Source organism: Excalfactoria chinensis, chromosome 14 (assembly GCF_039878825.1).
Source record: "Excalfactoria chinensis isolate bCotChi1 chromosome 14, bCotChi1.hap2, whole genome shotgun sequence".
Lineage (NCBI taxonomy): Eukaryota > Metazoa > Chordata > Aves > Galliformes > Phasianidae > Excalfactoria > Excalfactoria chinensis.
Window position 1 is genome coordinate 3,258,174 of NC_092838.1, and position 27,196 is coordinate 3,285,369.

General features: G+C 50.7%; 1 protein-coding gene across 7 annotated transcripts in view; it reads left to right on the forward strand.

The window, feature by feature from the left end:
• Nucleotides 1–23,654, forward strand: part of LMF1 (lipase maturation factor 1) — a 175,225-nt gene extending 151,571 nt beyond the window's left edge. For 6 of the 7 annotated variants that reach the window (XM_072349084.1, XM_072349077.1, XM_072349081.1 and 3 more), the window contains 2 exons: nucleotides 257–4,300; nucleotides 18,670–21,870. In XM_072349084.1, the coding sequence (XP_072205185.1) occupies nucleotides 257–431 (175 nt within the window). In that variant the 3' untranslated portion in view covers nucleotides 432–4,300; nucleotides 18,670–21,870. Of the gene's footprint in view, nucleotides 1–256; nucleotides 4,301–18,669 lie in introns of all 7 variants that reach the window. The other variant, XM_072349078.1, reaches the window with a different exon arrangement.
• The last annotated feature ends 3,542 nt before the right edge of the window (nucleotides 23,655–27,196 follow it).

The following is a 27,196-nucleotide window of genomic DNA, read 5'->3' on the forward strand; positions in this document are numbered from 1 at the left end:
TTATTCTTTCAACTTGGTCATAGAGAGGGATATGGAGCATAGTGTGATGCTGGATTATGCACAGGGTGACGGTGTGTGCTGGCTTTCCTTTCCCATGCATCATCCCCAGATAGCATTCCATGGAGATAAGGGGTTCCAGCACCATCGCTGGTGGTGGTGGCAGGGAAGCTACATAAATGCAGATCTAATGTGTCACCCATAGCACTGGCATGGATGCCCATCCCCTCCTACCACCCTGTGCTTTGTTTCCCTACAGGTGGATCCGAGGGGAACATTTCAAGTACAAATTCAGCCAGCCTGGAGGAGCACATGCTGCAGAGGGCAAGTGGTGGATTCGGAAGAGGATTGGCCCCTATTTCCCCCCTGTCAACCTCCAGGGCCTGAGGAAGTTTTATGAAGACAGGAATTGGCCGTACCCAGTGCAGGACTGATGGAGGGGAGTAAGACAGGTCCAGAGTGACTGGCTGGGAGAGCCGTCAGCTCCCTTATAAATCACACTTCTTCCCTATCTCTGTATTTTTTTTACATATCCTTGTTTACACATATTTTACAGGAGGTTTCCAGACAACCTGTCCACCTGCTGCTGTGGTCTGGTTTTTCTCATCTTTCTCTTCCTTTCTGTTTGTCTTTCTCCTTGTGGCCTAGCCCGATGATTGATTTCTTTTGTCAGGCTGCTCCATTAGAAAATCATCAGCTCTAGAGTGAGGAAAAAGGTGAACAAATACTAAGTCAAGTTAATATGTCCAATTTGGCACATTTCAGATTTGCAACAAGCATTTGTGAAGTGGATTTTAATACTTCTGCTGATGCTGGAATTTCACTTTATTGCCAGACAGACCCAAAATGGACAAAAATTATCAAATGTGTTTCAGGGGGAAAGGTTAGGTAAAAGTAAAGCCTCCTTCTCCTTTCTCAGTGCTGTCTACTTTACAAAAAGCTCTCAGGGCCACACTCAAGACTCATACAGATGTAAGTCTGTGTATTTTAAGACACTTCTTGCATTGATGGGGATTTCAGTGTGAATGTAGACTGTGAAGCAGCCAGAGGGACAGTTCCCTTTACAATGCTCCTCACTTAGAGGAGGCACTGGGCTGGCACAGGGCACTTTACCACATCCCATCTCACCGTGCCCTGTTCATATCTCTGTCCCATCCTAAGCCATGTTCAAATGAGCATCCCATCTCAAAACATCCCATCCCTACCCCATCCCATTTCAAATCATCCAATTGCAGTCCCTACACGTGCTGTGGGCACAGAGCTCACACCAGCCTTGGCCAATACACTGGGCCATTAAGCTGCTTCCTTCCAGTTGCTCCTGTCCTTGAAGCACCTTCAGCATCACTCTGGGAAGGTCCTGCTCAGCACCCAGTGCAGCAATCTGCATCTGGAGCCACAGATTCTGCAGCACAGAGAGAACTGTCCGTGCCCTGGGGGAATGCTGTGTGGGACAGATGGGGTGATCTTGCATTCCCCCTGTTCCTTGCTCCTGAGCCTGCCCTCCTCCTGGGCTGTGTTTAACGTCACCCCGAATGGTCTGACCATGTGGGTGCAGCTCAGTGAGCCCACACCAGGGACACGGGGGGGAAGGTGGGAACAAGCAGAGCGCAGACAGCTTCTGTAAGCGACGGGTTGTGACAATAATTGCTTTCTTGTTAGCACATTTTGCTGCAGACACTTCTTCTCAAAGCGAAAAAAAAAAAGGGTTCAAAGCGACGTGCGCAACGCATAAAAACCTCGGGATTGCCTGCAGAAAAACCACAGCTCTGCTGAGAAACCCGAAATAGCTCCGTGCTGTGTGGGCTCCGTGAGTCAGCGGCTCTACCCCAGGACAAGCACGGCCCTGTGCGGCCCGCAGCGCCCAGCCGGGCCCAGGCTGGCTGTGAGACAGGGCCTGCTTTTAGGAGGCGGCTGGAGTCGCTGAGTCTGCCGCCAGCACCGCCGTGCTCAAACGGGTTTTGTTTGAGTAGGCCCTGGCCTGGCAGCACGGCCTCGCTGGGCTGCTTTTCCTGTTTGCTTAGCCTGGGGCTTCATAACGGGCTCTTTCTCTTATTCTGGGCGCTGGCGGAGCTCAGGGCCTGGCTGTGTTGTGCTCGGGGAGCAGCCTGCGGCCTGCATGGCCTGCATGCCCAGAGCTGTGCAGCCTGTGGCTGTGGGTTGGGGTTGTGGCCTCACCCCCCTCAGGGGATAGCAGGACACAAAGAGGCTTTCAGCCATTCGGTTTGGGTCAGCACAAGCCACGGGCAAAGGGATGAGCGTGGCTCTGAAATAGGTCGGTGCTTATATGGCCAACATGAAGGCCATGTGGGGACCGATGGCAGCTTTGTCCCGACGCTGTCCCCTAAGCTCATCTGATGCAGACCAGTCTGCCCCCTCCCGTCACAAGAAGCTCAGCATTGTGACCAAGTGCAGTTTGGAAAGAAAAACATCAGAAAAGAAACCTGCAGGCAAACCTGTCCCACACACCAGCACAGGACAAGGGGATGGCTGCACAGGTTGTGGCTGCAGGCTCACCGCATCATGAGTTTCTACCCACTTTTGGACCCCGTGTACTGAACAGGCACCACCCAGCACATATATCTGGGAAAGGATTGAAGAAAGCAACACAGGGAGCCTCACTCATCTTCACTTTTTTCCTAACAGTGCTAAAAATTGAAGCAGTGTCTTGTGTTGTGTGCCCAGACGTGCCTTGCTGAGCCCCATCACTAACAGTGACTGAAATGGTGAGACTGTAAGGACAGCTCGTACTGTGAGGACACTGCATGCTCCAACCTCCCCATGTCACCAACAGGAGCTCAACATGGCAGTATTTTGGGGAGGTGAGGACACCTGGAGTCCATAATGGCTGCACTGGCATCAAGCCTGATCTATGCCTATTTCTATCCATTGGGGATCCCTTGACATGCCTGCAGCCATCGGTGCTCCTTCCTCATCCATTCCACCCAAAGTCTCCTGATTTACCTTTCTTCTAAAAGCCCCTCACTGCCCCAGCCCTGCTGGCTGCTTCCCCTCCACGCTGGCCCTAATGCAAACAAGCTGCATGAGCAGGGTCGGTCCATCCTGGTGAGTGACGGTGCGAGGGTGCAGGGACACAGCAGCTCTGCACTGCAGCCACTCGCCAGCAGCACACAGGGTGCCCCCCGCCCCGCTTTAATTAATTTCTTTTGGTTTCCAACCTCTGGGTCAGGGATAATGGAACCCAGACCGTCATTTACATTCCTGTTTGCTGTGCATTGTGCTGTTTAAAGGGTTTGTTTTTTTTCTTTTTTCTTTTTTTTTTCTTTTTTTTTTAATCTAAAATTCTCGCTCCATGCCGGAGCGCTGGCTGGAAGATAATATACATTCAAAGGCAGCAAGGAAGGTGCATGCAGGGGATTAAATTAGAAACGTTTCCCTTGGACAAAGCTTTTAAAAAGAAAAGAAACGATTATTTTGAGGGGGTTAGGAAATCGGAACCACATTGTGTTATCTGTTGACTAGAAGTTTTCTTGGAGAGGTTTTTTTTTCTTTCCTTGAGCTATGCGCTGGACGTAAAGCTTTGTGGCATTCCCATATCAGCACACCATAAATTCATCAGAGAGATAATTCTGAGCCCGCTGCTGCCAGGTCCCTTGGGTGCTGCTGGGGATGGTCAGGGGACCACCACCTTATGGCCCCAGGATTAGGGTCTGGACAATAAACCATGGCAGCTCCCGGCTGCCCCCCAACAGCTCTGTTGGCTTTGCTGTGCTCTTCTGGCCCATCCCCTGATCTGGAGTTACATCTAATCCCATTCCTCCCTCCTATTCCTTCTTGAGGTCCCAACAGAGACGCTGGAGCAGCTGCTGCATGCCTGTCCCATCCTGGCACACTGGGGCTCCCACTGTCCCAGCAGATAAATCATTCCTTGTGTGATTTGGGAAAACCCAGCAGTGGGGCTTACAGCATGAGCCGAAGATGTCCAAGGGAGGGGGATGTGGGAGTCTGGAACAGGCTGTTAGGGGTCACCAAAGGAAAGGAGCTCTTTGGTTGTGTTATAGCCATATGAGGCTTTGGCTCAGGCTCTGTTGAATATAAACCTGCAAGAGCTCTCACATCATTACAGATCCCCCTCCTGTCTCCAGGCCCTCCAGGAAAGCTGTCTTCTGGAGGTGAGATGGAAACCTGTGCCGTGCGTTAACACGCAGCGCTCGCCCTCCTGCAGGAACTTCAGACAGCTGGAAAATCTTTAATGATGGATTTATAGTTTGAAGTTCTGTCTCCGAACATAAGAAAGGTCACTTTGGAGGACAGCTGAGCTCTCTGCTGGGATTAGCAGCACAAGGTAACGCTGAGCACCAGCACTTTACACAGGGGTAGCCCCATGCTACCTGCACTGACAGCTCCAAACAGAGCTCTTTCTCCTCCATCATGTATTAATTGTGGTTATTTGTTTTAAAGCAGCCAAGCTACAGTCTATGAGATCCCACAGAAAATCTGTGTATCGGTGCACCTCCCCTGCTCCGAGCTGCCTTTAGAAGCTGGCTTTACTTTAACACATATTAAAGGAAAGAGCTTTTTTCCTTCCCAGTAGATTAAGTTTGGCTAAACAATTCAGTGTGAACTGCTGGGCATGAGGCAGAAACCTGTAGGCTAAATTACCCAGCTGCTATAAGTTTAGAGCAGCATGGGATGAATTTCAGGATCGTATATTAGTTTTCATTTAATCTGATTATTCTGGGTCTGGAGTTCCTGGAGGGTCTTCAGGTTATTGTCAGTCAAAAGAATCTTTAAAAGCTTCCATTTGCACTAAACTTTTCCCATTAGAAATCTATTTTCATTGTGGATCGATTTTTATTTTAATGAAAAAATTATTTCTCCACCTCCCCCCCCCCTTACTTTTCCAGATGAGATTAAAAATGAAGCAGGGAAGGTTTCTTTGTGCCTTCTGTCAGTCAGGGGCTGGGAGAATTGTGGGAACTTGCCACTCAAAATGCCATGATTTTAGGGGAAAAGCAACATGGTGACTTTTAGAAATAACCCCCAAACCCACACTGTGTAGGATTTTGTATGGGTTGTGCCAACCTGAATCCTGCGCCCTCATGCTGCTCTGCTTGGCAATCCCAGCATGGAGCCTTGTGGGGACTGTGAGGGGACACCTAGTTGTCTCCATGTCCCTTTGCTTCATGTGTCACTGCTAAAAACACTCCACGGGGTCAGGTTTTTGCAGGAGGGCAGTGGGAATGAGGGAGCTGGCTGCAGAGGTGCCTATTCTCCCCAGCACTGGGGTTTCTGCCCCTCCTGGTGCCCTGTCATTCCAGGGGCACCTGGCATGGGGTAGCCCCAGGCTGTGCTCCAGCAGTACCTCAGTTTCCCTTTATACCCAATGGCAGACCGTGTGCTCTCTGCAGCAATACTGCAGGCAGACATCTGGTTTTGTAGGGGGGATTTCGGGGCTCTTTGCAGCAAAGCACTCAACCAACAGCCTCCAACTCCCCCATCCTTTGCAGCCTCCGGTTTCCTCCCCGCAGAGCTGCCGTCTGGACGTGCACTCATACCCACAGTGGATGTGCAGCAGCTGTGGGATGCAGTGCTGCCCCACACACCGCTCCCCCCATTTCCTCCGCAGTAGCTGCTCGGGATAAGCTTGCATGTCGCTGAGCTTTTCCGCGTGTGTTAACTATTGCTGAGACAATTACGTTAAAATCACACCACCTGCAAGCGGTTAGTTAGAATAATAAATAAGTGATAGATTATCAAATAAAGCGTTCGCTTCGGATGAGGTCATCCCAGCACCATGTCGCGGGTCTCGGCGGGTTTGCAGCCTGCTTTCCTGCCGCCAATCGGCCAAATCGCTCTTGTATCAGTCAATAAAAGCGTTGTAGAGATTAAAGAATCAATTAGGCATTAGCCGAAGGGGCAAAAGCATAACCCAAACATGCTGATAAAATCCAGTAGGTGATTATGGGAATGGTTCCTATTTCATTTTACTTTAGAAGGAAATAATTGCTCGTTACCGAGTACAGAGCAGCCGGGCCGGGTGCTTTTCCAGCTTTATGGGGAAGCAGGAGGAAGCCCGGGTGCTGGGCTGACAGACTCAGAGGCACGCCACTCTTTAGGGCTAAATGTGCATATTTTGCTGCTTGCTTTGAGGAGAGCCATTTCAGCCATGAAAGGGGACAGGGGAGCTGAGTCCGTCATTCGGTGCATCCTGGGGAGCTCAGTGCCACAGCCAGGCATTGCCCACTCAAGGCAAGTTGTTCTCATCTCTTGGAATGAGTTTAAATGACTTCAGTCTGAGGTGATTTTGCAAGGTGCAGCCCATCACGCCCTTGGTTCTGCTGCAGCCACGCAGTGCTGCCCAGGTGCAGGTTTTCTGCCCTGAATGCACTGTGTGGGAATTCCTGGTTTGGATGGGAAGACTGAATGCTGCTGGGCAGCCTGGCATGTGGGGGCAGCTCAGTGTCCCCCCTCCCCATGGGAAACTGGGAGTTGCACCCAGTTTAGCTTAGTAAGTGGGCAGGTTCTGAGATTTACTGTTCAAGCAGGTTTTTCTCCTAAAAGTATCTCACTGGGAGGGCGTTTTCTGCAGCATTTCCAACACAGACCTGCTGCTTATAGGCAATGCAAGTTGTTTGCTTCTTGACTTGGAACCAGAGGCTGAGAACCAGCACCAAAACAGCCAGAACTAAAGCTAGGAGGATGAGAAGCTGTCACTTTCTGTAAGTAACATCTCCCCATCTCCATGAAGTCCTTTGGGCATGACCGTGCCGCGTGTGCAGCCCTTACCACACAGACCAGCTCCTGGAGCCTCCCCAGCATCCCTCCCTGCCCGCTCCCCTGCTCTCATTCATTGCATGTTCTGTCCCTTTGTGGCATGGCACGGCAGCCCCAGTGTGCAGCTGTGCTCTCGGCACAGCACGGCCATCTGCAGCGCCCACCCTGGAAAGCAGCCCCGCAGCTGCGCTCGCCTGGTACCGGCGGTACCCGGACAAGGTCATTCATCACTGGGTGAGGAAGCTTGGCAGGGAAGAGGAGGACGGCAACCACAGGAGGCAAATTTTAAAGCGCTGTGTGGACTGTGGTTATTGTATCTGCTGCCTGAGCTGTTTTCCCTTTGCTGCTATAGATGGGTGTCAAAACTCCCCACTGGGGAAGGAAGCATTCTCATGTGTTGATGGGATAGAGCAGCCCCATCAAGGACCCCATTGAAGCCGGGAGCCAGCATTGCCCCAGGGGTGGGAACAGGCAGTGGGGTTTGTGTCCCCCGTGCAGTGTGAGAAGTGTGGAAATGGGGAATGAAGGGCTCAGTCCCAAAGGCTGCACTGGGATGGGGCCAGGAAGGGATAGGATGCCGTATTGCAGTGCACTGTGGATACTATAGTGCACCGTGCCCCCTTTCATTGCCTTGCCCAATCTGTGTTATAGCAAACTCCAGAAGAGAGCAAAATGTGCATGCTGAGCCCTGCAGGCACACAGTGCCCCAGGTCCACTAGCTCTGGGCTGGAAGTGCTGCAAGGCACTGAGTCCTGTGACTCTGATCCCCACCATGGGAATCCATTAGCAGCACAGGAGAGAGGCCATGGCAGTGAGCGCAGTGCTGTGCTGGAGCTCTGTCCCCAACCCATTCATCATCCCTGCTCCGTGAGCCAGAGGGAGCCAGCAGCCATCCGCTGCAGTGTCCACTGCAAGCACTGGTGTTGCTTCTGCACTTTTGGTCCCCAGTTCATTGGAGAAGTGTGAGCATCGGGAGCTGCACACAGGGTGTGAGCCCAAAACAGAGCCTGCCGCACTGCAGTGGACATGGGGTGGCACCACTGGACCTTGTGGTGGATGGATATCGGGTAAGATGGGACACGGTCCCTCCCCAGCAGAAGGAGGTGAGTGCATGGGGACAGGGCATGGAGAGCAGCCAAGCCCTGCTCCAACACAGCGGGCTGTCTCCATGGGATGCCCTGCCTTTCCTGTTTACTTGTTATTTTGGAAATAGAACAATAAATAATTTATCGCCAATCGGTTGGCACGCATCCGACGCGTCAGTTCAGTTGATTTTAACTGGCCAAGTGTCAGGGCAAAAGGCCAGGAACGCTGCGCTAGGGAACAGTCAACAGCACAATTATAAGATTAACACCTTGTTTGGTGGTCAGATACTGTCGAGTGGTAAAAGATTGCTCCGGTTTGTCTCTATAGAGCATCGCTCACAAATTACCTTATTAAGCACACGGTCGGCTCCCTGCACCTGTGTCCTCAGATATTCCCATTCATGGTGGAGAGGAGGCCAGCACTGCCGGGGCCGCTGGGGGCTGCGCAGCTGCGGCTGCATTATTCGCTCTTTGCATATTTGCATATCAATGAGCCCCTGATTAATATTTAAAGAGCCAGCTGTCCGAGCCACCTAGGAAAGAAAAAAAGCTCTGTTCGCTTGTTTAAAATCTATTTATTTATTTATTTAGGGGGAGTAACACTCCCGGCCGTTTATCAAAGTATGCTTCATTTTTAACCCCGCTATTCTTTTATTAAAAATAAATAAATAAATAAGGGAAGGGTGGGGGGTGGGAGCGGGGTGAGGGGGGGGGGGGGGGAAATATGAAACACCATTAAGGAGTGATCAGCGAACGAGTTGTGCCGCTCTCAATGCGCCTCAGTCCCTTTGTGCCGCGGGCGCAGCTGCACGGCACAGGTTTGCAGGCGCCCATGGGAACCGTGGCTGGGGGCAGCCCCACAGCAGGGGTTCAGCAGGGTGGGGGCTGCATCGCTGCTGTGGATGCATTTTCCTACCCAAATTCCCCTCGCTGCTGTGGTAAAGCTATTGCTGGTTGTCATTGTGCCCTGGCACCACTCACCCCACGGGCAGCCAGATTGCTGCCAGCTCTGGTTTGGGCAAGTTCAGGATGAGGAGCTGTGATGGGATGAGGGGAAATGGTTTCAAAGTAAAAGAGGGGAGATTAAGCTTGTGTATAAGGAAAAAGTTGTTTGTGCTAAGGGCGGTGAGGAATGGCACAGGGTGCCCAAAGAGGTGGAGGTGCCCAATCCCTGCAGACACCCACGGTCAGGCTGAATGGGGCTCTGAGCACTGATGGAGCTGTGGGTGTCCCTGCTCAGTGCAGGGATTTGGACCAGTCTGCCCTTCCAACATAAACCATTCTATGATTCAGTGATTCTATGACTCTGTTCCAGCTGTGCACACCTATGGGCACCGAGCTCTGGGCACAGCAATGGGCACCAGTTGGCCCCCACTGAGGACCCATTAAGGAGCGGGACACAAAAGAATGGCTCGAGCAGGCTAATCAAATGAAGTGCCAGCAAAAAAACGGAGGCTTGGTATTTCCTGTGCCTCCTCAGCACTGTTAATCGTCAGGGCTTTTTGTTTCCAGGCTTAAAAAGCTGTCATTTTAATAGGCTATTCTCTTGGCATTTTTCTCCTTGCACATTTGTCAATAATCCTCAAACAGCGGAAGCTTTGTTATCCCAACTAATTGGAGTCAAGTAGGGCTCTGATAAAAGATTTTTCACGACGGAGCCCTGGGAAAAATGCAAAAGGATTTTAATTTTCAATAACATATGCAGATAAGTAGAAATTAGCGGTGGGGAAGGGGTCTGGAGGCTGCTTGAATAATGGTGCTGCTCAGACAGTCGCAGCTCAAGGGATTAATGAGGATGTCAGCAGGCTGCTTGCATTGCTGCAGGGATGGAGGTGCTGGGGGGGGGGTCAGCACTGGACCCTGCTGTGATGGCAGCACCCCTGGGCCTGCCTGCCCACCGCCACCCCCTTCTGAGGGAAACGGATGGGGCTGTTTAGTTTTTAAGCAGTATCTTCACAGGGCCACCAATCTGGCAGGTTGCATCAAGCTTCATTGTGGACAGCCATATTTCAGGTTGTGCTTTGTCGTTTTCATATATAAATGAGGGAAATTTGTGTCTCTCTTCATCATCACGGTGCAGCTCCTGTTAACTGTGTGCACAGGCACATGATTTGGCCCCACACTTTCCTATCCCAGCAGCCACCACTTGGCCTTGCAGTCACAGGTATGGGCTGGGATGTACTGGGCAAAGCCAGGGCCTCCTGGAAACATCCTGGGTGCCAGATGCTCATTTCTGTTGCTGCAGCCTCCAGATAGCAAATGGGCTATTGGGAGCAGAGCTAACAATCCCTCTGGCTGCACCAGCCGTGCTGCATGGCTGCATTTGCTCCAATAGCCTCGTGTGTTCCTGCTGTTGGGTGTGCTGGAAGCTTGTAGTGGTGACCTGGAGTACAGCAGTTCCCAGCTGAAGGGGCCAAGCAGAGCTGTGGGTTTGCTCTGGCAGTTTGTCCTTGCATTAGAGCCATGGGGATTCACATGAAGCTGGCCACAGAAGTGCTGTCCCCTGCCCTCCCTCCAGCTGCACAGGAGCGCACTGCTCACCACCTCTGCTCTGCAAGCACAACACAGAATCCCCCTCCTGCTTTTCCAGCAGCTCTTTCCAGCACTTTACTGGACCATTGCTCTGCACAGGGCAGGAGGCAGCCCTCAGTTGGGCTCAGGAGGACTCCCAGGGTAGGAAGGAGCCAACGGCCCCACGGAGTCGTGGGGAGTAGCCCCCCCTGGAGCCAGCAGCGTGCGCGGGGGCTCATGGAGAGCCCGAGGGAAGCACAGCTGAGCCGTCACCTGTTGGAGCTCAGACAGCCACAGCTGCGCCTGCCGCTTTGAACGCTCTGGATTAGGCAGACGAGCGCCCCGCACGCACTTGTGCTCTGCATGCCAATGCCTTCCTCCTCCTCCTCCTCCTCCTTTAGCCTCCCTCCTCCTCCTCCTCCTTTAGCCTCTCTCCTCCCAGCGCACTGCTGGAGCTGCATGTATGGCACAGGGTCTCAAAGTGGCAGAGCACTGGAGGCATCTGCAATGAAGATAAGCTGACAAAACACTCAGTGCTTGAGGAGCTTCCTTTTTGCTTTTGGCCACAGCATGAGCAAAATGCGGGGTCTCCAAGAGGTGCCTCAGCTCACCCATATGGTTCATCACCACCTGAGCTGCAAAGTGCTGCTCAGAGGTCAGGATGTGCCATTGGCCATTCCAAGAGGAGGGGAATCGCTCTGGCTCTGGGTTGTTGGATTTTTACCTTTTCAAAGCTTTCCTCCCTGTGCCATACTTCTAAAATCGCCCCGTCTTGCAGTATCTGCTCCTTGTGCTCGTGCTTTGGGTCTGTTTAAGAGCAGGGCTGTAACATTAATGAGATTTATGGCCGACTCTGGAGTGGAAGGGCAGAGAGACGGCTGTTTTTTTCTTTTTCCTCAGGTGAAAGAAAACCTCGAATGTTAACTCACGAGACATTACAACGACTGCTCCTTCAATCCTTGATTTACGAGCTCAAATTTATGAGTTAAAAATTATTATTCCACTCGCATATATTTTTTCCCCTGGTCGTTTTAGTGCTTGTGAAAGGTGAGGGTTTTGACAGCTCCTGGAAACAAAAGCCTTTAATATCTCCCTGAGCGAGGCTCTCCCAGGCCAGGAGAGATCTGCCAGCAGCTTTTCCTCACTGCCGCAGATATTGCTCGCTCCATCCCCGGCTTATCCAAACAGAGCGGGACTTTAGCAGGAGATAAGGAAGGGCTGATGAGCAGCATCTGTCCTTCGTACCTCCGGGATCCTCCTCCACATCCGGAGACAGGCTGGAGACAGCAGCTGCCATGAGGATGCCCACCACAGCTTTGTTTTGGGACTTCTAATTTTTTTTCCAGACTTTTTAGTAGGGATATATGGGAGCCCTGCTTCTGTTGCTTGCAGCAAATGGGTAACATTGGGTGTAAAGCTGAGTTTGTATTAAATAAGTTGTGTATTTCCCGAGCACCACGAGCATCACACTGAAGTGAGCAGTGCCTGCTCTCCCTCCTCCTCCAAGGCAGCTTCCAATTTCTTCTCCTAAAGAGCAGTTGGGCACTGTCACTGCTGCCCTGGGCTCACCATCCATGTTGGTGTTCCAGAACCATGGCTATGTGGCACCCAGGGATGCAGTCAGTGAGCATTGTTGGATCTCAGAGGGCTTGGGGATCAGAAAGGGCTTTTCCAACCTGAATGACTCTAATTCTGTGATGGAGGACCCACCCCGTCCCCAAGCAGTACCAGCGGCTCAGGCTGAACCAAGCTGGCAGCAGCCTTTAAAAGGTGACATCCAAGAAACACCAAGGAGCAAATATTTCCTCTTTTAAGCATGTGTCACACAGTGTCTTAAAGAGCCTAGGGATTAAAACCTTCATGGAGCTCAGGAAACAGAGCCAGAGCCCCTGCTGCATTTCATTAGAGTACATTTTTGACACAGCTTGCCTCATTCAATAACAATTTAGTTGACCAAAAACTGAATCCAAAAGGACAAGCAGCTCTGTGGCATTTTGTTGCATTTTCATTTTCTGCATTTTTTCATGTTTGTTTGCTGTCTGCTGCTGCAGCAATGGAAAGGTGGCGGTGGTGATGGTGGTGTGCGGAAGGGAAAGCAGAGGCCCCAAAAAGCAGCTGGGATTGATGGGGTGCTTCCCAGCCATGGTGACTGCTGTCCCCATCTCACCATGCTGCAAAAGATACTACTAGATTTACTGGTCAGGAAAACAAAATGTTGGGGTTTGGGCTGTTGGAATGTCAAAGCAGAAAGGCTGTGTTTGAGCCACTTGAGTTTGAGAGTGGAATGTTTGGGAGTGGGATATTTGAGCTTTGCATGGACAGAGTCTGCAGGCACTTCTCCACATGAGTCCTTATGGAGTCGGTCTGCCCTGGGGTGCATTTTTGTCCCGTTCTGTGCCCATGGATAGACCGGGTGTCCCACTTGTTTCATCTTGCTTCCTTCAAGGGGCACAAGGAGTTTGATGCAGAACAAGTGCTGCTGGGTGTCCAGCTTCACGCATCCCTATCCATGCCTGTCCCCTCCTGACCTCCCACAGAGCACGCAGAGGGATTCCAGGGATCCAGCACAGCCCTTGCATTCTCTATCTACACACCACATTCATCACATGGACCTCTCCTGTCTGTAGGATTCCTGGTGCTGAATGAGCTGGGGCTCAGGGCTGGGTGATGTGAAGCTGTGAGTGATTCTGCTGAGGTCAGGTGTGGGCAGGAGGGCTCTGGGCTGGCTATGCAGTCAGGTCCGAGCCAGGTCCAACACGTGCATCATCCACAGGAGCGGGCAGCCAGCGTTCCCACCGCGCGTGTCACAGTTCCCAGGATAACCAAGGCATCCATACAAACAAAACACAGAAACCCTTCGTCTCTCCGGAGACAAGTCACAAACAGAGAGCCAGGCCAAGCCCATTGATGGAGCTGCACACAGTGAATCACCCACCCAGCTGCAGCCGAAACAATTTGGGTCAAACATGCACTCTGGCAGAGCTCCACTGCCTTATCTTCTGCTTTGCTTGCTGCACCTCAGCCCAAGTTTTGCTTTGCAGTGCTTTCAGCTGGCTGCAGAGTGCTTGGTGCTGAGAGTGGGCACTGCTTGATCTGTTACCTGCTTGGATGCTTTTACTCCTGTTAATGATGATGGCATTTTCCTTCCTGGCCAGCATTCCCTGCAGCTGAGCACAGAGGATAGAGACATTCGCAAGGAGCTGCACTGACCTCTGCCTGTTCCCAAGGGCACTGAACAGCACTCAGACCCCCAGCAGTTGTAAAGGGGAACCAGGACCTTCCCAGTGCGGGGCTGTGCCCACCTCCATGCCGGGCTGCAGTGAGCTCTAGGCACAGCTCCTGCTACATGAGTGTGGGCCCAGGGGACCTTCCTCCAAGATTACATCAGTAGCATGAGGATGCTGAGTGTACTGTCTGGGAATCTCGAAGACGAGGGCTGTTTTGTTGTGTTTTTCTTTTTTCTTTGAGATTATGTATATGATAAAATATGTTCTTCTGACTCTCTCTTTCGGGCCGCTTGCAGATGAGATGTGCTGCAATAGGAACGCTGTGTGGTTCACTCTTACCTGGGGCAGTTTTGTTTGGTGGGACAGGAACAGGGCTGGGCTTGAGGCCTCTGCCCAGTTTGGTTCCAGTGATACAAATGGAAACCACAAGGAGGGATGAGCAAAGTGCTGCCCTCTCTGCTGATGGGGTCATGGCATCATGGGGCTGTATGAAAGATTTCAGTAGATATGGAATGCAGCTTTGCATAACAAGAAAACGTGGTGTTTCCAGCTTCTTAGCAGGGGATTTTACCCCATGAGAGAAAATGAGGTGGGAGAAAGTGGATTATTAGGATAAACTGCTTCTCCCAAAGAGCAGTCAGGCACTGACACTGCTGCACCAGGGGGTAGAGAGGCTTACTGTCCCTGTGTATGGGAACTATTGAGTTATGGCCTGAACCACTGATTGAGCACCTGGGGAAAGGACACGGTCAGCCCTGAGAGCACAGGTGAAGGCAATTCAGTTCAGTGACCAGAATGGGTAGAGCCTGGCTGCACCTGTCTTAGACCTCATTTAAGGGCTGATGGCCACTTAGGGAGGGTCTCTTTTTGGAGAGGTTTCCCTAGTGAAGCTTTCCCTTTGAACCTGTAATCTTTGTATATGGGTGAGTGATCTTCTTTCCTTTATAGCACCTTTCTATTGTGCTGATCCTTCTGTTGCTACACCTCTGGTGAAACACCTTCTCCCATCATATTGATCTGTCCAATTGCTACGCTCTGGAAGTGTTAAAGTGGAGATGTGGCACTGAGGGATGTGATCAGTGGGCATGGTGGGATGGACTGGTGATCTGAGAGGGCTTTTCCAACCTGAATGCTTTTACAACCCTATGTTTCTATGCAGAGCAGTGCAACTGGAGCTGCTCAAGGTGTGGAGATATGCAAGTCCTGGTGCAGTGCAGAGTGAATGCAGGGGGGTGAGGACACCCTGAGGGCTTTCCCTGTGGGGCTGAGCTGCTGGGAACAAGCCCTGAAGGAGGGAGAGGCAGAGAAGATTCAGGTCCTCAGTTTGAGTCCTGCCCTGGGCAGCTGGGGATTAGCTGTGGGGGTCTGCAGAAGGGACAGAGCACAGAGATGCCTTCACTCAGATGCGTGGAGCATAGTTGAGCATGGGCCAGGCACTGATGTGGGCTGCACAGCACAGACCCTTCCTGCTGTGAGCAGCACCGCTCCAGCTGGCAGCACCTCCATAAAGGCTCCAAGTATGTCTAGCTTGGGCCCAGGGTGAGCTCTGGTCCCAGAAAGGGACACAAGAAGGGCAGCAGGAGGGCAGATGGGACCTGTGTTGGTTCTGGTGTCAGTGCAGTGCCACGAGCCTCAACCCTTCTGAGTGGAGGAGTGCTGGTCAGGATATGTCCCCATGCCCATTGGGTGGTAGCAGCGATGCTCAGTGCCCAGCCTGCAGGGTGCTGGGCAGCAAAACATCTCTACAAACCCTCAGGTTTTTATTTTTGACATTGTAGCAGGGGGGTAACAGAAGAAAGTGATTTGTGGGGATGTCTGTAAATTGCTCCCCAAGCGTGTGGTTTGAACCCAAAGAAGCTAAAACAAAACACGCAGAGAAAGTGAAAAGAAAGAAAATGACTTGGCCGTGTTCTTCATGGTTCCTTCCCCCTCCTTTCTGATTGTCCCTGTCTTGTCCCCAGTGGTAGAGGTGATAAGTGAGGATTTCACCCGTCCTTTCATAGTAGCGCAGAGGGAAAAAAGCAGCCTTTGTGGAGGGGGTTCTGAAGTTCTCTGTTCTGGGAAGGTTGGAAATAGCACAAAAACATCCTTTCTGGTTAGATTGTGTCGCTTCCAGTTCCAAGCTCCGCTGTGACCAGATGTTTAGATGCTGATGCAGAAAAGGAAAAATAAGAGCCGCAGAGTGAAAGCCAAGGGAGTGGGATGCGGTGTGAAATGTGCATCCAGAAACCTGCTCAGAGCTGGGTCGGCTGCCTGGCTTTTGCAATCAGGGAAAGGAGTTAGTGAGGAAAACTGAGACACTGTGACTTAATCTTAACTCAATGGGCACTGCGTGGACTGCCGGTCCGAGTGCACATCCCCTTCCATGCAACTGCATGGCATTGCTGCAAGGCTCTGTGCATATTCAGCCTTGAATGTACTCTGGGTTTGTTACCATTGAGATATTTTTCTGCCAGTTCTCCTTTTATCACCTCTCTGTTACCAAGTGCTGTTTTCTTGACCTTGCTACGATTAACAGTTTTGCTTTTACAGCTATCTTTATTCAGAGGGAGGGAGCTCCTTGGGTTGATGTGGAGGGAAGGCTCTGATCCTACAGAACTTACTAGATATGGGAAGCTGAATGTGGAACTTTGTTGTCTGTGTGTTCCTTGTCCATATCCTATGGTCTGAATTTCTGGTGGTCCTGTGTGGAGCCAGGAGTTGGACTCAGTGACCCTTATGGGTCCCTTCCAACTCGGGATGCTCTATGATTCTGTGATTCTCTCTCATTATCTCAGCAGGAAGTTCCCCACATGTCCACCCCTTGCCCACTCTCTTTGTTCTGCTTCAGCTCAGACTGCTGTTCCACTGCTGGGGCTGCACAGGGATGGGGTGACCCAGGGCATGAGGATGACCTGTTATCTCCAGAGATGTTCCCTGTTTCATATAGCCTTTTTGTACCTCTGAAGCTTGCACAGGTGCCTGCTGCAGGTCTCCTTCTGTCCCCACCTACCCTCCAACCTCCACAAAGATCCCACTCCTCACCCTCCCTTTCCCCAGTTGTGCTTAATTCAATTTGCTTCTCCCTAACCAGCTTCCCATAGTTTGACCATTAACAAATGGACTTGGCTGGAGGCCTCGGGGACCATTTGCATGATAAACCTTCTGCCTCAGCACATGTGCCAGCCCTGGGCACCAGCAAACCCAGGGCTGTGCCAGCATCCCTCGCCCAGCACACTGCAAGGAGCCAAATCTGCACTGCATTGCTGCCAGCTCGCAGAGAAAGGGCTGAGGGAGCTGCAGCACACAAAGAGCAGTCTATAGCCTGGCTGGGCACCTGACACTGGGAGGAGGGAGGGCTGAGACGTGCTTAGCCCTGATAATCCCCAGTTTGAGTTTAATATATATTTATATATATTTTATTTTATTTTTTTTAATCAAAAGCACAGTAACAGCTGGGGCTGAAGCTTTCCAGGAGATGAACTCATGAACAACTGTTCAAAATAACTTTATTCGTACTGCTATTAGATCAGTCCACTGGGGAGCAACCAATTATTTTTGATTACTCGAAGCAGATAAGGCAGCACCGAGAACCACACACTGCAAGAGAGGGGCTGCAGGGCACGGCACCCAGCACCTGTGTGAGCCCCCAGCACTGTGAGCCTGTGTGTTTTGCAGGAGGGTTTCCAGACATGGAGGGTGCAGCGGGCACATGCATGTACCACAGGCAAGCTGGTGGGGTTTGCAGGCAGATGTGTGATCTTTCTGCTTATAAACCAATTAGCATGCTCTTTACCCTGCCTGTGGCTGGGCTGTCTGTCTTGCTTGCAAGCCCTCAGCATGGAGGCAGCATGAGGAAGTCTGGGGGTTGAGCAGGGCAGGTCCCAGCAGCTGGTACAAGCTATGCCAGGTCCTGTTGGTGCAGCAGTGCTGGCAGGATTCAGCACAGGCAAGGAATTGAGACGCTTCCAAATTATTTCTCGTCAACTGTTTGCACAAAATCCTTTTGCATGGTGAGTGAGGAATGGAGAAGGAGGTTGATGTCTCCTCACGTTGTTTCGAGGCAGAACTGAGCTGTTGGGTGCTGAGCGGAGTCATTACATACAAAGCTGGGCTGTTGGGGTGCAGGTTCTGTGCAAGCTCCGCTCTGCCCCAAGCAGGGCTGCATGTTTCCATCTCTTCCCATACTGAGCCAGGCTCCTCTATGAGGCTCCTGTGGTGCCCATCACTGGGCCCTGATGTGGAGTGGCGTTACCCTGCTGTTGTTGCACAACGCGTTTGACTTTTGTTTGCAGCGTGCACTTGTTCACCCTACTCAGGGTTAAAGTGCATTCATTTGGCTGAGGCCAGTGCTGGAGATCTGTGCTTTCCAGCATGACATCAAGCAAACCTGAGTGTGTGAGCTGCTCGCCAGCAGAACGCTCTCCCAAGGGAAAGAAAGGTGGAAGCTGAAACACTGCAAACGGGGCTGCAGGGAACAGCCTGCACTGGCCAGGAGACAGACAGCATGAGCTAATAGGTCTTTTCCATTTCTTGCTCCTGTGATTCAAGAAGTCCTGTCACTGGGGATTGTTTAAAAATAGACTGGATGAAACACACGGCAGTGGATGGACAGATCAGCCCTGCCTTGGCTGGGGGACAGGTTGCTCTAACAGGACTTTTCCATCGCACCGTCCCATGATTAATCAGGACAAGAAAAGAAGTAGGAAATTGATAAACACAATAGTAATTCCATCCAGCGTTTGCCTTAGTCAGGTTATTGTAATCCTGACATCATGTCTTGAAAAGAAGACTAGAAATAAGTCTCTGGCAGATAGGATCTGTTTGTGGGGGCTGTGTGGTGCAGTGAGCCGCAGGGGTTAAGCATGATGGAGCTGCTTGTCCTGAGTCCTAAACCTGCAGTTGGGGCAGGTGGCTGCCAGGGGATGCACAGTCACATGCGGTGTATGAGCAGCACATGTCAGAGTCAGTCTGTCCCTCTATCACTGCCACAGTTGGGTGGGTGTGAGCCATGTGGGAGAGGTGCCCATGGAACCCCCCACCCTTCATGGTCCTCACCAGGGTCACAAGAGGTTCTGGTGGAAATCATGGTTTCGGGGAGTGAAATGAAACATTCTCCCTTTCTTTCCTAACAGATCATCATTGATGAAAGGTCTCAGCCTGAAACTGAAGGAAAATCACACCTGAAACAGAAACCCAGAGCAAGACGCACAGCCCTGCTGCACACAGGAAAGCTCTGAGCATCGCCAGCCTAAGAAATGCCTTGGCTGCATTTACACCTAGCACAAAGCTACATGCATGGGAGATGCCCCCACCTTCCAGGATGAGAGGTGCTGCAGTGGGAGCTACAGAGCCAGCATGAGGTTCTGCGGGGTGGTGCAGTGATGTGGGGGGGGGAAGCTGTCTGTCCACGAGGAGCCTCAGGCGGGACTGCAATATTGAGACAGAGGTTTGGCTGTTGCACGCAGCACTTCTTATGCAGTCGTGCTGCAGCTTAGCAAAAGGAGCTTCTATTAATTTTATGATCAATTTAGTTCTGCCTGTTGCTTCAGGAGAGTCGTGCCCTGCGCTGCTGCTCGCGGCGGGCAGCACTGCCCTCTAGTGCGGCTGGGTCGGCTGGATGCTGGGGTTGGGGGGGGCTTATTTAATGTTTCTGGTTTCTTTCCTTGTGTGGGGGGGTTTTGTTTTATGTTTTTATTTTTCTTTTGGTTGCTTTTGGGTTTTATTTTTTTAGGATTTTGGGTGTTTTGTTGTTTGTTTTTTAATGGGAAAGAGTCCATCCTATAAAGGCTGAGGGAGCTGGGGTTTTTCAGGTGGGGAAAGGAAGGCCCAAGGGGGACCTGATTGTTGCCTTTCAGGAGCCTATAAATGAGACGAAGGGCAAAATTTTGCATGGGCAGACAGAGATACATGATTTTACATGGGCAGACAAGGGAGAATGAATCATAGAAACATCTAGATTGGAAAATATCATTAAGAGCATCAAGTCCAACCATCAACTTATCCTGACCACATCCCTGGGCAGGAGGAGGTAGCTGGGGAGTCAGCAAGGGATGATTAGAGACCCTCTTCTTTCTTTCAGCCTAAGTATATCCATGCTTGCAGCTTCCTCAGAGGCTGAGGAATCACAGAATGGTTTGAGATGGAAAGGACCTCTAAAGGCCATCAGGTCCCACTCCCTGCACTGAGCAGGGACACCCACAGCTCCATCAGTGCTCAGAGCCCCATCCAGCTTGACAGTGGGTGTCTGTAGGGATGGGGCAGTGCCACCTCTCTGTGTGCCCTGTGCTGTTCCACACCACCCTTGGCATAGACAACTTCCTCCTTATATGTAATCTAGGACAAGGCAGTGATGCTGTGAGCGTACCAAAGCCTGCAGAGCCATTGGACACATCCCAAACCACTCCTGTTGGCACTGTGCTGCTGGGTGCTGGGGCACTGCCCTTGCCCTAAAGCTCTGCAAACCTCTCATCATTGCTGAGGCTGTGTTTCAGTGAGCTGTGAGTGCTCCTAGACCATGGCATTTAATTACACTGCAGAATAGCATCACCTGCCTGGCTTCTCTAGCTCAAAACCTGAGAGGGATGTGTTCACCCATCCAGCACTACCCAACCTGGACCATGTTCTCCAAATATCTCTACTGCTTGCTCCGTGGTTTTCTCAAGAACCAAAGCCAAACAAGATGAGAGGTCTGCTGAGAAGCCTGTGCATTCTGCACATGGGAAAAGCATGGCAATGGGGCATTGTGTGCTCCAAGGACAGCACCATTGGGGACAGCCAGCATGAAGTGCTCAGCATCCCTCTGCTCCCCTCTCTGGCTGTCTCTGAGGAGTTCAGATGCAGATGTTCGGTAACACCAGGACACGTGGAGTGTTGCTCACGTTCATGGCTCTTGGCGCTGCTCAGCCATGCACACGGTTATTTTCCTTGGCCCCGACAGAGAAATGAGCTCCTCAAGGACTTTTCATTAAGCAAAAATTTATGAGGGAGGATGAAAATTATGTTTTACTGTCTGAGGTCTGAGCCGATGCTGTTTCTTCAGACGCTTTCGTAACGCAGCTTGGCAAGAGGCTGGAGAACATCTCCAGCGGAACAGGAATTTCATGGGGATGTTGGGAGCTGCCTGTGTCAGCCACTCAGTCCCCATATGGGCACTGCCCCCATCAAGGTCTGTTCCCCACCTCCTAAAGCCGCAACAAGAGCAAAACACCCCATGAAAAATAACGTGAGCGTGATGTAAAGCGTCACTGGGATTTGATGCTAATTTTAGTGGTCACCTTGGCTGCGTTTGAGGAAGTCGCCGGTGCTGCCAAGAGTGAATTTACCTGATGATGAATGAGGAATCGGAGCATAAAATAAATATCAGCAACACCTTTTTGTGTGTGTGTGTGTGTGTGTGTGTGTGCTTTTTTGGCAGGTCGGTGTCATCCAAGGTCAAACATTTGTGCTTTAAGAGAACTACTGCCAGAGCTCAGAGCTCTAAAATCCTTTCTAAGTGAAGAGCAGTGAGTGTGAGGGCCAGACTTAAAGAAGAAGAAAGACTGAACTGCAGTCTTCCAGAAACTCTTGCTGTTGGTTGGGTTTTCACATAGGTGTTAATCTTCCTTCTTTGTACTCTTTCTCAAGCTTGGAAACAGTGTGCTGAGAAGAATTCCATGCTTTCCTCCTGGAGATGCAGCAGGACGGAGGAGCTGTGATCCTGTAAGTGAGCTTAGACCTCGATCTGTGAGCTGGGGGACATACAGTGCTCTGGGGGAACCTCTTTTTCTCCTGTTCATGGGAAATCTTTCTGAAGAGTTGATTTTCTGTGCTCTAAAACAGAGGAAAAAGTGGGATATATTTTCTTCAACAAATGGTAGCAAGCAGGAATGGCATCCCCAGCTCACAGCTGCCCAGTGCTGCAGTCTAATGCATGTTCCTCCAAAGTACCCTGCTGCTGTCTGAAGATGGATCCTGGGGACATACAGCTCTCCCAGTGGTTTTATGACTTCTTTTAACTGCTTTGTCTTCCCAAGGCGAACTGGAAGGGAGTTGAGAACCACAGAAGAAGGGTGCCCTTTCTTGCACCCATCCAGTAAAGCTGAGCATTGATCCCCATCCTGTTGCCTTGGGCTATGAGGTAATGCACTGCCTCGGGGAGCCACTGGCATTTACCCAGGAAAAGATGCAATGTGCCATTGAACAGCACTGCAGATGGATCCAAGACCCTCCATCACTGGGAGTGTGCAGAAACATCACAGCCAGAAGGAGGAATGTCATTGCTGGGATGCACAGCTTAGAAGAAGGGATGCCCCTGCCCATCCCAGTGGGCATTTGGATGGGATCTGGCACTTTGGGATCTGGCACATTTGGACCTGAATGCTGCTGGGACATGAACAATCTGCAAAGTAATCAGAAAGTAAAGCCTTGCCTTGGGGGGAAGTGTTAAACCAGGACAGCTCACCCATGTAGGGAGTGATGGCACAGGGACAGCCTGGAGGAGGGCAGGGACTGCACGGAGGCTTTGGTGAACCAACAGCAGAAGTGGCCGTGCATTCTCCCACCTGCACAGTGCAGCCATTCCCTGTCAGACCCAGGCTGTAGTCTCCAGATCTCCATAGACACATCGGCACCAGACTCTTAGCAGGGATGGCTCACACAGAGCCCCCCTTTTCCCTTGGACTGCATCTCCAAAAGATGAGCGTCCATGGAGGGATTTGCTGTGCGCTATGAAATCACAGTGACTCCAGGTCTGCTGGATCAAAAGAAAGGAGTGGGAGAGGTGTGAGCATCTTTCCATGACACATTTCCACCCACCACCTTTCTCAAAGAACCAGTTTGCTGCTCCCAAGCCTCATCCCAATAGCCAGGTTTGTCTCTAAACCCAGCGGGTTTCCTTGAGTTTGAGTCCATCTACCGATCCCTTCTGGATGTCAGAATTGCCTCCTCCAGCCAAACTTCCCTGTTAATTGTCCTCAAGATTGGTTTGGAAAATTGCATAAGCCTTGGGTTAGGGCTGGCTGCATCTCTCATCCCAGTGCCTGAGGCTTCGTGGGGCAAGGCCTAAAGAGCTGTGAAACACAGAGATATAACAGATGTTGACATGTAGTGAAAATACGAGACGCGGGAGCCTAAGATAATAAATCTGAAAAATTAACACGTAGGAGAACGAAAAAAGGAGCAATATGTTTTGGTAATCATTCTGAACTGCTGAACCCTTCTCCTGCAGTTCAAAAATCTCTGGTATTAAGCAGATGTCATTCAACTGATGATTAACACATTACCGAATTTCTCCAGTCGTTTAATAAAAGTTTTACATAACATGCAGGTAATTGCTTCCAAATGTCAAGGTAACAATGTGGGCTTCTATGGATGGCATTGTTTCCAACATCAGGTGAAACCCCTCTATCAGGCGAAGTCCCGTGCTGCCCAGCTGCTTTTCCTGTCACCGCTATTATGGAGACAAAGGAATGATCCAGGAAGATTAAAAGCCTTGGATCTGGTGATGTTCTCCTCCCTTCATGTAGCCATGCATGAGGACAGCAGGCCTTGTGCTCTGAGAATGGGGCATGGGGATACGCCTTTTTGGTTTTTATCCCCTTTTCTTACTAGATCTTGCTGCTGCTGGATGCAATAGGTGGTGGATGCAAGCAGGGTGACTGCAAACTGCAGGCAGCAGGGATGATTGATGCTCTTATAGGCTTGCAGCCACCCAGCCCAATGCTGCAGGAGCTCCCTCCCTATCCCAGAGCCCCCCAAGTTCAAAACCTGAACTTCCCCTCCATGGGAGCAGGGAGAATCCATCCCAATCAAGTTCCTTGCTGGAGCACTATCCCTGTGTGCATCTGAGTGCTCACACAGGTGCAGGACCCTGCCTGTTATTGCAGCATTGCTTGCAGAGAGGTGTGAGAGTGATGGATGCCCAGGGCTGGGGGAGCCCAGCAGGCTGCAAACTGTGTGCAGGCTCTGTGAATTGCTAGCTGGTTGTTCCCAGGGCTGCAAATGAGCTTTCTTCATTATTAGAGCTGGGAAACAGGGTGCTTTTTTGAACAACCTGTCTGTCACAAGATATATCCCATGTTTGTTAGCAGCCGGTGTGACTCCAGCTGCTCCTCCTTGGGTGCGACCATTGCAATTGGGTCTCATTGGCATCCACCTCTGTGCTCCAAGATGTGGGCTGATAGAGACATGCTTGGCATGCAGCTGGCCAACAAGGGGTCGACCTTGTGGGTTTCTCTGCACCTGAAAAGTTCAGGGCTATTCCCAGCACCTCTGCTCACATCAGCTGCCATGGGCAGAATGATTTATGGCCGTATTATTAAAGCCATGTTGTCAGTCCCAAAGCACAAGGCACACAGAGGTGGTGCTGGAGGAACGTCCCTCAGACCACCTGGCTTTGCAGCACTAGTCAGCAGCCACAAGGTTGGGCAGTGGCTGATCTAAACCACCAGATAGGAGACTCTGGAGTGGGCTGAGCCTGGTTCAGGAGGAAGGGATTAACGAGGAAGCATCTCCCACTCCTCCCACAGGCAGCACCGTTCATCAGCTGCTTCCACGATCCATCACTGCCAGACTCCAGATTTCTGCATGTGGCTGAGGCTGGGAGATGGCTCATATTTGGAGTCAGGGAGGTGGCTGCAAACGATGCTGAACTGATCCAAAAGGGCATTTTCTGTGAATCCAACCTCTTCCATTTTCATCATTGAAATCATCTGTTGTTCTTTGTTTGTTTTTTATTATTTGTGGGTTTTTTTTTCTTTAATTATTATTTCCACATCAACTTTTACCCTGAGTGAAAACCCAGCTCTTCTTGGTGCTTGTTCATTTATGAAGGGGCAAAGATTTGCACCTCAGTTCCTCTATAAGGCTGTGCCCCCTCCTGAGCACGCTGTGTGCTCCAGCATTAACACAGCTATCTGCTCTCCAGCTCCCTGCTCTTCCCAGCTCACCCAAAGACCCATCACCCTTTCTTACCCTATGTCATCCCATTGCTTTCACGGGTCCAAAGCCCCCAGCCATAGGGTGGTAAGGACCCACCTCATTTTCCAGGTGGGAACAGACCCATGACCTCTCCCCATCAGCGCATGGGGCTGCAGAGCTGGCAGGAGGGCTCCATAGTGCTCGGTGCCTCCGTGCTGAAAAGCAATACCTGCTGAGATGAAACCACTTGGCCTCCTTCCCCCTGTCTCCAAGGCAAACATAGACAGTTCTATTCATACCCACAAGTAATACATATTTCAGTATTTGATTCTTTTTTTGTGTGCACTTTGTTTTATCTAGCGCCATGGAGCTTGGATGTCTTTTTCATCTCATATTGTGCTTTGGATGCAGCCTGTCTTATTCAGCCCTCTCGCTGCCTTCATAAAGAATAACAGCAGCAGTTGTTGTTTTATCCCATGGAGCATGGGCTGCTATGAACCAAAGGGAAATGTCTTGCTGAAAGGGGGACAGTGACCAGGATGCTGCTGTGGCCATTTCCACAGCTTGAGCAATTTTGCTTTTCATGGACAGCAAAGCATCCGGCTTGAAATTCATGCTGTGTAAGTGCCACCCAGTGGTGCATGAGCCCTGCCATGCTGCACAACAGGAGGACAATACAGGGAGAGAGTAGAAAGGCTGGGGCTGGACATCCCCCTTTTCACTCCTTCCCCTTCCCTCCTGCCCCATCTTTGCTCTGTACGCCCAGGGCAATGTCTGTTTGGGGCTGTCTTAAACACAACAAAGAACCTACCATAGATCCGAATGATACAAGATCTTCTCATGTTATTTATTTCCACCTGACATATAATTCCAGGCAGAAATGTCCTCCTGCAGAAGCCATGGTTTCCAATCATCCAGTTTGGGATAACTCCCTGACTGCTGCACCCCCTCTGTGCTGTCCCCATCTCTCTCATTGCTGCACTGGTTTCCAGGGATCATATGTGATGCTGGAAGCAAGATATCTTGTTGCAGTATGTTCCCCTTGAACTGGGAATCACGGGCTTTCAGGCACCTAAACCCCACGTCTGATGTCTGCATTGACTCTTGTTTTCAATCCCAGCTAGAGGTGCTACAAACCAAACAGGGAGGAGGTGGGATGGTGCAGGGCTGGGAGTGCATCATTGCAGCCCCGTGCATCTCAGCTGCACCAAAGACAAATGAAGTGGAGGAAGCATTTCCTCTGCTGAAGGTTTGCACTCGGGAGGTTCCTGTTCACAGTGTAGGTCAAGAGTTGAAAAATGAAGAAGAAAGGAAAACAGATTGAAAGATCCATCTTCCCTTATAAAACCCCCAGAGCTGGGGGCGTTGGGAAGTCATTCTTCATGGAGCTGAGAGCTGTTCCTGGCCCTTCAGCAGGCAATATTCTCTTCTCCAGCCTCCTATTTTGGGGTATCCACACAGAATGTTCCCTGTTCCTCCACAAGCATTGTCCTGGGCTCAATGGGTGCATCTTTCCTTACAGCTTTGCATCTTTGCACCTCTCTTTACATCATGCTGGTTTGGGATTTGGGGCAAATAAGACCCACAGCCCCACATGCGCTGGCAATGGCTCCCAGCCCGCAAATGTTTTAAACTAACTGGGACTGAGGTGCAAAGAGAAATGAAGGACTGGGATTTGCTGGCATTAATGCACAGGCTAAGAGGGACAGCTTTTAAGTGGAGCAAACCAATGCAATAAGAGGAAGGAGAATTTCGGTACGGTTAAAGCAAATCTAAATAAAATTCCTTTCTGGAAGGAATTCAAGAAAATTATTTTCCTTCTGAGTTTCTGTCTCTCTTCTTCTGGCTTATAAAAACACCTTGGCTTGGGTATTACATCAACTTTGCCTTTTATTAAAATCCCCTGCTCCCGTTGTGCAGATTTCATGCTGTTACATGAAAGTAAAATTTTACGACCAGAAGCTGAAATTAGGAAGGAAACCTTTTTGTTGTTGTCGTGTGTTGGATATCAGTGGTAGTCACAAGGCTCTGTTTATTGTTTGTTGTTTCCCAAAGGCGGCCAGCAGTCCAGGTTTTGGCAGCTTTTTGGGGGTGCTCATTCCAAACAGGTGCTGGTGTGGGGGCAGCACCATGAGCCATAATCCGTGCTCTGCCACAGTCACCTTCCAGCGAGCAGAGATTCCATTGCTGCTTCAGAAGAGGATAGAAATGCATTTCATTGCAGGGATAGTGGCCCTAGGTGCCTGGCCTGGGTCAAGCCTATGATGTGAGCAAAGCAGAAATGAGAGCTGGTCTACCTCTAAGTCCCCTGGTGCGATGCGGCACTGAGAGATGTGGTTTGATGGGCATGGTGGGGATGGCTTGGGCTTGGTGATCTTAGTGGTCTTTTCCAACCTTAATGATTTTAGGATTCTATGCTTTGTGCCCGTAGTGAGCAGCAGCTGCTGGGTAGTGCCAGGCTGACCTTAGTGTCTGCTGTCTCTCACTGTAAAGGTATTTGTGTTTGCCCATGAATTTCTCTCTCTCCTGCTGAAATATATGACATATATATATATATGTATATATAATTGTATATATTCATGTATATATGACATTTATATGTACAAATTACATACACATTACACATATGTGTGAGGATGAAAAATTGCTTTTAAAGTCATCCTGTCCTTCCCCATTGGGCAAGCTGTACTGAGCCTAAGGAGCTGCCACATCTGGTGGCATTCCAAGGACATGAGCTGCATAAGACAATACAACAGTCCCAGC